This window comes from Felis catus, chromosome D1 (genome assembly GCF_018350175.1).
Source record: "Felis catus isolate Fca126 chromosome D1, F.catus_Fca126_mat1.0, whole genome shotgun sequence".
NCBI lineage: Eukaryota > Metazoa > Chordata > Mammalia > Carnivora > Felidae > Felis > Felis catus.
In genome coordinates, this window is record NC_058377.1 from 100,577,700 (window position 1) to 100,588,018 (window position 10,319).

The window sequence follows — 10,319 nt, forward strand, 5'->3', positions numbered from 1 at the left end:
ATGAAAAGCCAGAGAAACATCTCAGAATTCATTCTTCTGGGACTTTCCTACGACCAGAACATACAAGTATTTTGCTTTGTCCTCTTCTTAGTCTGTTACATCGCCTTGTTGGCAGGAAACCTGCTGATCCTCGTCTCCGTTCGATGCAGCCCTCTTTTTCACCAACCCATGTACTATTTCCTCAGCCACTTATCCTTAATAGACATCTGCTATACCTCTACTGTTACACCCAAGTTAATTGCTGACCTGCTGGTGGAAAGAAAAACCATTTCCTATAGTAACTGCATGTTACAGGTGTTTACAATGCACTTCTTTGGAGGCACCGAGATCTTCGTTCTTACCGCCATGGCCTTTGATCGCTATGCTGCCATCTGCAAACCTCTCCACTACGTGATTGTCATGAACAGGACAAGATGCAATCTGCTAGTCGTAGCTGCCTGGGCTGGTGGGGCCGTCCATGCCTTCCCTCTCTTTTCTACCGCGATTGGTTTGCCCTTCTGTGGTCCTAATGAAATTGATCACTACTTTTGTGATATTTTTCCTTTGCTAAAAGTTGCCTGCACCGACACCTATGTCACTGGTATCCTTGTGATTGCCTTTTCAGGTCTGGTCGCCTTAGTTACCTTTATTGTCTTATTTGTTTCTTATGGTATTATCTTATTCACTTTAAGAAATCTCTCAGCTGAGGGAAGACGCAAAGCCCTCTCCACCTGTTGGTCTCATATCACTGTGGTCATCTTATTTTTTGGACCAGTAATCTTTATCTACCTTAGGCCACCTACTACTTTTCCTGAGGACAAAATATTTGCTCTATTTTACACGATCATTGCTCCTATGTTTAATCCCTTAATCTACACTCTGAGAAACTCAGAGATGAAAAACATGATGAGGAAAGTTTGGTGTCACACATTATTTTCAAAGGAAACACACAATTAATGTGAAGAAGCTTATTGGCTACGCAACTTTGAGAAACAAAAGGGGGAGGTGTGAATGAAAAAGGTGGGGACTATCTCATAGATTTTGTAAACCATCACTCTTGTGAATGGAATGAATGAAAGCAATGGGACTAAAGTTTAAAGTAATCACTAAGCAAATATTAATTCTTGCATGCCAAAATTAATTGGCAACTAAGTTAGTTTTGTGGTGTATATGTAGGGTAACCTACATGAAAAAAACAGTTGGGTCAAAGCAAATAAACCAGTGGTATATTGATTAGTGAATTATAATGGAAAATATTTTAATGATAATTTTATTAAAACTTCAGACGTAGAAGCCAGACCACACAATGACAGACATTCTTGGGTAGTTCAGAAGTTGAAATCCAAAAAAGAAGGTTATAATCTAAAATTAAATGAATTAACTTAAATTTCGTGTACAACATGCATATATACAGCCTCTAGTTGATGTAGAAATCAGTTGTGCAAACAAATAAATATTTAGAGTAGAATCTGCTTTTAAGTGGTTCCTGGGGGTCAGCTCTCCTCATGTCGCATTGAAATCAATAGTAATAAGTAGTGACGACAGAATGAAAGTCTAGAATTCAGAATGCTGAAACACACGTACTTGTATTCCACCTACTGGGCAGAGTTTAACAACATTTCCCATTAACTTCAGAAACTATATTTATTAAACTTTAAGTGTTGACTCACTGCTATTTGCCTAAAATTGGTAAGTACATGGTGGTCACTGGATCCACAACTTAAGACTTTTCCTACTGAAATGATAGAGAGAGAGAGAGAATAGCACAAAGTAAATGAAGAAACAAAATGCATTTTGGGTGCACACAGGTATTCATTGCAGGTTTATTCATAATCACTAGACATTGGGAGCAACAACGATATCCTTAAGTAGGTGAATAAATCAACTATTGGAAATATGGAGAATGGAATATAATTCAGCACTAAAAACTGAGCTATTAAGATAAGAAGATATACGCAGGAAACATAAATGCATATTTCAAAGTGAAAGAAGCCAATGTAACGTGGCTATCTTTTGTATGATTTCAACTACAGGTCTTCCTTGACTTACAACGGGGTAATGTCCCAATAAACCCATCATCTGTTGAAAAAATTTTAAGTCAAAAATGCATATAATACACCCAACCTACCAAACTTCATAGCTTGGCCTAGCCTACCTTAACTGTGGTCAGAACACTTACATTAGCCTACAGTGGGGGCAAAGTCATCAAATACAAGGCTTATTTATAATAAAGTATTGAATGTCTCATGTAACTTGTTGAATACTGTACTGAAAGCGGAAACCAGAATGATTGTACGGGCACAGAACGGTTACAGGTGTGTTTATGGTTGACCATCGCGATCGATTGGTTGACTGGGAGATGCAGTTCTCTGCCCCTGTCCAGCATCATGAGAAGATATCATAATTCACATCACTGGCCCAGGAAAAGATTCAAATTCAAAGTTCAAAGTACAGTTTCTACTGCATGTGTATCACTTTCGCACCATGGGAAAGTTAGAAAAGTATAAGTCCAACCATTGTAAGTGGGGACCACCTATACATGACATTCTGGGAAAGGCAAAACTATGGAAACGGCAAAGAGATAAGTCAGTGGATGCCAAGCATTAGGGAAGGGAGAGGGGTAAATAGGTGGGCTACAAAGGATCTTTAGGGTAGTGAAACTGTTCTGTATGTTACCTCATTTGGATATTGTCATTATACGTGTCAAAAGCCACAGAATGTAAAACATCAAGGACGAACTCTAATGTAAACTGAATTTGGGGGGGGATAATGACGTGTCGATGTAAGTTCATTTACTTATAACAAATGTAACACTTTGCAGGGAGAGATTCTCCCAGTAAGGGGGAGAATAGCGGCACTTTTATTAATTAAAAGTACCTTGTGGCACAATACCTAAACGAAGTCATCTTGTCACTAAATGAAGAAGAGTCTTCTGAAAAAGATTTTCTACTGCGACCAGATAAAGCTTTTCAACTTTAGTGTAAAGTCTTTTCCTCATGCTTAACAGTTTTACACTTAAGATTGCCTAAGAAACACAGCAATTATAACAGAGAAGGGACTGGATAGTGGAATTTTCGGAAAAGGAAGATAGTTACTGTACTGAAAGAGTTTTAGGTTAGGCAAGTTGATGCGGGAGCTACAATCGTTTTGGGAGAACTGTGCAAAGAAACATAAAGAGCAGGCAAAAGTGATGAGGGAGATAAAATTAGAGTTTTTATAGCAAAGAGAAATTGGGTGAATTGCTATCACAGAGGCTACTAAGGGAAGAAAGAAAATATTGCAAGATTTGATGTTATCTCTTAAAAAAAATCACAAAAACATTTGTCAGTCGAAAGGTTGAAGGGGTATGTGCTTAAAATGACCAATTTCAAGGACACCTGGGTGGCTAGGTCACTTAAGCATCAGACCCTTGATTTCGGCACAGGCCATGAGCTCAGTCATGATCTCATGGTCCTGAGATTGAGCCCTGCATTGGGCTCTGTGCTGGGTCTGGAGACTGCTTAAGATTCTCTCCCTCTCCCTCTCCCAACAAAGCAAAGCAAAACCAATTTCATTACTAGAAGAAAAATAATTTTCATGTTTAGAGTAGGTAGATCATTCAAATGAGCAGTATCATGTAATCAGCAATCAGATTCAGTCACAAGTTACCAGTAGACCACACCACAAGTCTTCTTTGTACTTCTGTGAAATCCTCACCTTCTGAAAGTAATCACTATCTTCACCTATAAAGTTGACTAAAATTACCTACTTTTTGATTCTGTAGAGAAAGAGCAGTGCATACTGTGCTCCTGAGGGTCTCTTTTCTCATTATCAAGTTTGTGAGATTCGGTCTTCATGCTTTATCTATATTCTGGTAGTTTTCATTCCTTTATAGTTGCTCACTGCATGGACATTTGACAGCTGATCCATTCTCTTGTTGCTAGACATTGAGGCCATTTCTAATTTACGGATAGTATGAGTTGACCTGCTTTGAACATTTTGAAACATGTTTTGGTGACTCTCTATCATCTGCTGATACGTACTTTTTACAAAAGATGCACCTAACCCCTAGGCCATGAAAAGATTGAAAATAAAAGCATGAAAATGTTAGAGCAGTCAAAATGCTGTTGGCATTTGAAGAAATTATATATACGATATATATCATATTATACAAATATACACACACATATATAAAACCAAACAGACTTTCAGATAAGAGCCATTCTCAATTCTTAAAATTCTTAAACATTGATAGAATTTGCAACATTGAAGCATTTACAAATCTGAATGTGTGTGCATACGGAAAGATATAGAGGATTTGATCCAAACTAATAAGCAGCCAACTCTGGATATATATAAAAATGCTACACTCATCAGCTTGTGACTGAATATAAGTTATTTAAAAGAACTCACCTAATTTGATGCCACAGATTTATTCTCCACAAGTGTCAAATTCTCTGCACCACTAGAGCAACTTATCTGATGATAATTCAGTTAAAGTAGGAAACAAAAAATAAAGGCAACTTTCAATCTCAAACAAATGGTAATTTAAAAACTGTTTACAATAAAAAGTGAAAATAAATCATAAGAGAAATTAGAGATTAACTAAAAATAAAACTATAAAAATAGGATTTATCAAAGAAAGTATACCAATGCTTAGAGGTAAATTTCTAGCACAAAACCATACATTATGGCATCCATAGATGATTTGTTTCCACTTAACTGTAACTACACTTGATCTTAGCCAAAGTACTGGGTGTTGTATGTAAGTGTTGGATCACTAAACTCTACACCTGCAACTAATACTACACTGCATGTTAACTAACTGGGATTGAAATAAAAACTTGAAAATAAACCTAATTGTATCTTAATCCCCAAAGTGTTCCCTATAAATATTTAAAATAATTATCTAAAATTGTTTCAATGTTTATTTATTTTGAGAGAGAGAGAAAGAGCGAGCAAGCTGGGGAGTGGCAGAGAGAGGGAGACAAGATCCAAAGCAGGCTCTGAACTGTCAACTCAGAGCCCCGTGTGGGACTTGAACCTACAAACCATGAGATCATTACCTGAGCCAAAGTTGGATGCTTAACCAACTGAGCCACCAAGGTGCCTCACCTAAAATCTTTTAGAACAAACAATATATTGAACTGCGAAATACTAAAAGTTATTCCTTTGAAATCAGGAAGAAGTGACACTTAGTATCACCAGTTTAAACTTAACACATTTTTTTAAGTTTATTTATTTTCAGAGAGAGAGAGTGGGGGGAGGGGAAGAGAGAGAGAGAGAGAGAGAGAGAGAGAATCCCAAGCAGGCTCTGCACCATCAGTGCAAAGCCTAATGTGGGGCTCAAACTCACGAACCCTGAGATCCAGACCTGCACCAAAGCCAGACACTTAACTACTGAGCCACCCAAATGCCCCTTAGTATCAACAATTTAAATTGACATTATTCCATATTATACTGAAGGTTCTAGACAAGCAATAAGTCAAACAAAGAAACAAACAAAAGAATGGAAATAAGAATTGTATCAAAAATGAGTGGGATACTCTTTGTGTAGACCTACAGAAATTATGAGCCATAAGAGAATATTTTGAACAATTCTATGCTAAATTTAAAAAGACAGACAATGCCAAGTGTTGGTGAGGTTGTGGAGAAACAGGGAGCTCTCAGACATTGCTCATGAAAAATGTAACATAGCGCCACCACTTTTAAAATGCTAATATACAGTTAACATAAAACCCAGCAATTCAACTCCTAAGTATCAGTCCAAGAGAAATGATAATATATCTCCATACTAAGACTTGTACATGAATGTTCACAGCGGCATCATTCATCGTAGCCATTGACTGTACACAATTCAAATGTCCACCAACTGGTGAATAAGTCTACAAAATATGGCAGAGCCATGCAGTGAATACTATTCGGTAATGAAGAGGAATTACCATAATACAACGTGATAAGCCTCTAAAACATTATGGTAAATGAAGAAGGTAACAAAATTACACACTATGTCGTTTTTTTAAGGAAGTCCATTTCTCTCCTGGTTGTGTTATATGGTTTCAATATTTCACATACGAATCGAGGGAAAAACTGGTGTATCTTTGAGGTTCTCTAGTCTCTGACCAAAGCTCTGCTGATTCCTATATGTCTCAGCAGTAGCTGTAAATGTGTATAAAAACGTAGAACCTTGGGGTGCTTGGGTGGTTCAGTCAGTTAAGCATCTGACTCTTGACTTCAGCTCAGGTCATGATCTTGCTATAGGTGAGTTGGAACCCCAGGTTCCACTCAACTCACCTGCTTGGGACTCACTGTCTCCTTTCTCTTTTCTCCTCCAATGTTAGTGCTCTGTCTCTCTCTTTCTCTCTCTCTCAAAAATAAATAAACTTAAAAATAAAAAAAACACACACTTGGATCCTCAGTTCCATCCTGTACCCTGAAACGAAAAATCTCAGGGTAAATGTGGTTGTTGCTGTTCACCTCAGCTCTGTGTTTACCCCCCACCCCCCATATTCATCTCATTCCTTCTAGTTCTTCTTCCCTTAGTAGCTCTCCAGTCTCTTTGGAGATGATTCTCTGTTTCCATCTCTTCCACCTTTTCATGTGGGAATGTGTGTCTGCTGTCAGTCACTCCATCCCACCCAGAAATCTGACATTCATATTTGAATCTGAACTGTAAAGGGTCTGCCTGTAAAATGTGAGTCTGTAGATTTGCAGAATGAGGGAAACAGCATTCTAACAGACAAATATGGTCCCATTGCTCCCTTCTCGGAAAATGTGGGCAATATCCCATTGCCCCTGGGATAAAATCTTACTTTGTATAAGAGCAGTGTTGTAAGTAGAATTCAACATAAGTTGACCGAAACACACTAATTTGATCTGAGAATTCACAATGACGGATGGGGCTGGGGTTTATGTCAAGTCAAACATGGCATAGATTCTGACTTTGTCATATTTTAATTGTGAGGCTTCGCCCAATTAGTTTCAACTTCCTGAGCTTTCTTTTATTAATTCACCTGCACATTTTGGATAAGTGGGTGACTCACGTATGTTTTCCCACAATACATCTATTAGATTGGCCAAAATGTGGGACACTGCCACCAATGCAGCTGATGGGGATGTGGAACAATGGGAACTCTCATTCATGGCTGGTGCGAAGGCAAATTGGTGCAGCCATTTGGGAAGACAGTTTGTCAGTTTCTTCCCAAACCATCATATTCTTACTGCACAGTCCAGCAACCTCACTCCTTGGTATTTACCCAAAGGAGTTGAAAACTTATGTCCACATAAAAAACTTGCACACAGATCTTTATTCATAAAGCTTTATTCATAGCTGTCAAAATAATTGGAGGCAGCCAAGATGTCCTTCAGTAGGTTAGGAGAGATAAACTGTGTGACATCAGACAACGGAGTATTATTCAGTGCAAAAAGAAATGAGCTATCAGGCCATGAAAAGATGTGGAAGAACATCGCAATGTCTTCCCCGTGTGCAGGCGTTCAACTTCAACACACAAGATTCTTCTTGATCTTCTCTGTCACTAATTTGCCAGTTTCACATCTTACTAATTAGACTTTTACAAGCGCAGTGTCCAGCTTATAACCTGACACACAGGAGGGGCTCAGTAATTCATTATTGAATAAATAGATGAATTAATAGCCACAACCATATTGAAATGATAAGGTTTTCTGCTTATTCTTTTTCACCCAGTGGCCTTTGTTATGGGTCCTCTCCTAGAATACTCTCATCCCAACACATGCCTCTTCACACTGATGATTTCCTTTCATGCTTTGTATCCCATTTTAGTTGTGTTTTCATCTAGGACGTCTCCTTGAACTCCCAAGTCTTTGTCATGTGTCCCCCAAACATGCTTTCATAGCACCCTGTGCTGCCACTCTCTTACCATTTATAACATGGTGTTGTCATTTTCTGCTCCCTTCTGGGTGTCTGTCAGTGGATCCTAAGCCTGTGAAGGCAAGATCTGGGTTCCTCTCTATTCACCACTGAAGTTCCAGCAATTATCAATGTGTCTGATGTACCTTTGGGCTCAAGAAATTACTGTTGACTAATGAGTGAGGGATGGAAGGAACAAATGGAATATATTTATCCTGAAGTTGTTTTGTGTGTAAATGGAGCCACATATTTTTAAAAACACCTTTTCATAATGAGATGTTACCAAGAAGTAAACTAATTATCAGAGAAGAATAACATAAACAGCCCACAATCGTAAGATGATGAAATCTTGCTGAGAGCAGGGAGAATATCAAGGTAAGCTATTTTCCCCTTCACTGAGAATCAGAGTTTCAAATTCTTTCTCATTACACAGGCCAAGCAGGAGTTAAAAGAAATTGTGGTTTCTCTAAGAGATCTAGCTAGGATTTATCAGATAAAAGTCTTTATCAGATAAAAGTAGGAAAAAGTCCCTTATCTCCAGTACTATTTATTGGTTCAACATTTTATTGACTTTATTCATCTTCCTTTATACCATTATTCATTCATTCCATATCTATTGTGCACCAGACATTAAACCTTACTGTAGAAACTATTTTTAGCAAGTAGTCAGGTACCCTAAGGAGAGTGACTTTATTTAATAAATAGAAATTCCTATCAAATAATAAAATATTCATTTATTCAAGTCATTGCTCTTTCTGATGGATTAGAAGTCTATAGTGGGTGGCATGAGCAATTCAAAATGGCTCTGAAATCTGCAAGGAAATTGGAAACATGAGGTATCTTTGTTACCCCTTAGAGGTTAAATGGCCCTTTGCTTTTACCACCCCATGGTATTTTTTTGCCATGATTTTATACACAACATATTACTGTCAACCCCGATGTATAAGAATGAGAGAATTACTAATAAAATATATAGGATTTTATACATAAACTATATATATATATATATATATATATATATATATATATATAGTTTGTAGTACAGTCCATGTTTATGCTTTATTTCTCTTGTACACATTTTTGCTCCACTAAGTGCAGTATTTATAATTCATAGTGGTTTATTTTTTCTTTATTTGGTAAGTATTCCTTGCTGAGATCATCCAAAATGTGCTTTTGATGCTTGCCTTGGTTAAATCAATGCGGGTGTCTAGGCATATTTATTTCTCCCCTGAAATAGCTTTCCTACTACACAATTTCCTAATGGCATTTTTCATCTGGTCATTTCTCAAGGTATAGATTAGAGGATTTAACATGGGAGTTATCATAGTGTAGAACACTGCCACTGCTTTGTCGATAGATAAAGTAGCTGCGGGTCTCATGTACTCAAATATGCAAGGCACAAAGAAAAAGACAACCACTGTGATGTGAGAGACACAGGTGGAGAGGGCTTTGCGCCTTGCCTCCAAGCTGTGGTTCCTTAGGGAGCGCAGAATGACCACATAGGAGACCATCAAGAGGAGGAAGTTTAAGACACAGATGAAACCACTGTTGGCAGCAACGAAGAGCCCTAGAGTGTGGGTATCTGTGCAGGCAAGTTTGAGCAAAGGGTTCAGATCACACATAAAGTGGTCTATGACGTTAGGGCCACAGAAGGGTAATGGGATGATAAAGAGGATCTGTATGATTGCATGAAGAAAGCCCCTCACCCACACCACTCCCATTAACAGGCCACACACCCGTCGATTCATGATGGTCATGTAGTGCAATGGCTTGCAGATGGCCACATAGCGGTCATAGGCCATCACCGTAAGCAGGATGACATCAGCACCTCCAAAGAAGTGTTCCCCAAAGATTTGGGTCATACATGCATTGAATAGGGTGGTCTTCTTTTCACGGAGTGAATCTATGATCAATTTGGGGTTATTGACCGAGGAATAGCAGGCATCAATGAAGGAGAGATAGGCCAAGAAAAAGTACATGGGGGACCCCAATAATGGGCTGGCAGTGATAGTGACCAGAGTGAGCACGTTTCCTACCATAGAGACGATGTAGATGGCCAAAAACACAACAAATATGACTTTCTGCATCTTTGGATTCTCTGTGAGCCCCAGTAGAACAAACTCCGTCACGTTGTTCCTATTCTCCATTATTTCCTATTATGGTTAATTACATTACCTGAAAAGAAAAAAAGCCTTTGTGATTAATGCAGCCTTGAATTTATTAAGCTTCTTCCTGTAGTAAATAATAAATTCCTAGATTCTACCAAGTCATGAATCCTTATGAGGTTGTTGAGATAAGTTCTGAGTTCTTGAATATTACTTACATTATCTCCTGGGTGAAGATTCTGTTGCATGTAGACATGAGAAACTTTTGTAAACAAATAGGTAGAAGACCATATTTGTGCACATAATCACCTGAGATGACAAAGCCTAACAGAAAGTAGTGCGTCATACACATAGTGGCAGCTAAGTAA

The 10,319-nt window shown here is 38.2% G+C and overlaps 2 protein-coding genes across 2 annotated transcripts; one reads left to right on the forward strand and one right to left on the reverse strand.

The window, feature by feature from the left end:
- On the forward strand, positions 1–936 carry LOC101093141 (olfactory receptor 4P4-like). Its single transcript, XM_003993308.2, has one exon. The coding sequence runs from the start codon at positions 1–3 to the stop codon at positions 934–936; it is 936 nt and encodes a 311-aa protein (XP_003993357.2).
- An 8,127-nt stretch (positions 937–9,063) lies between these two features.
- On the reverse strand, positions 9,064–9,993 carry LOC101101667 (olfactory receptor 4C46-like). Its single transcript, XM_003993268.2, has one exon. The coding sequence runs from the start codon at positions 9,991–9,993 to the stop codon at positions 9,064–9,066; it is 930 nt and encodes a 309-aa protein (XP_003993317.2).
- Positions 9,994–10,319: the final 326 nt, after the last annotated feature.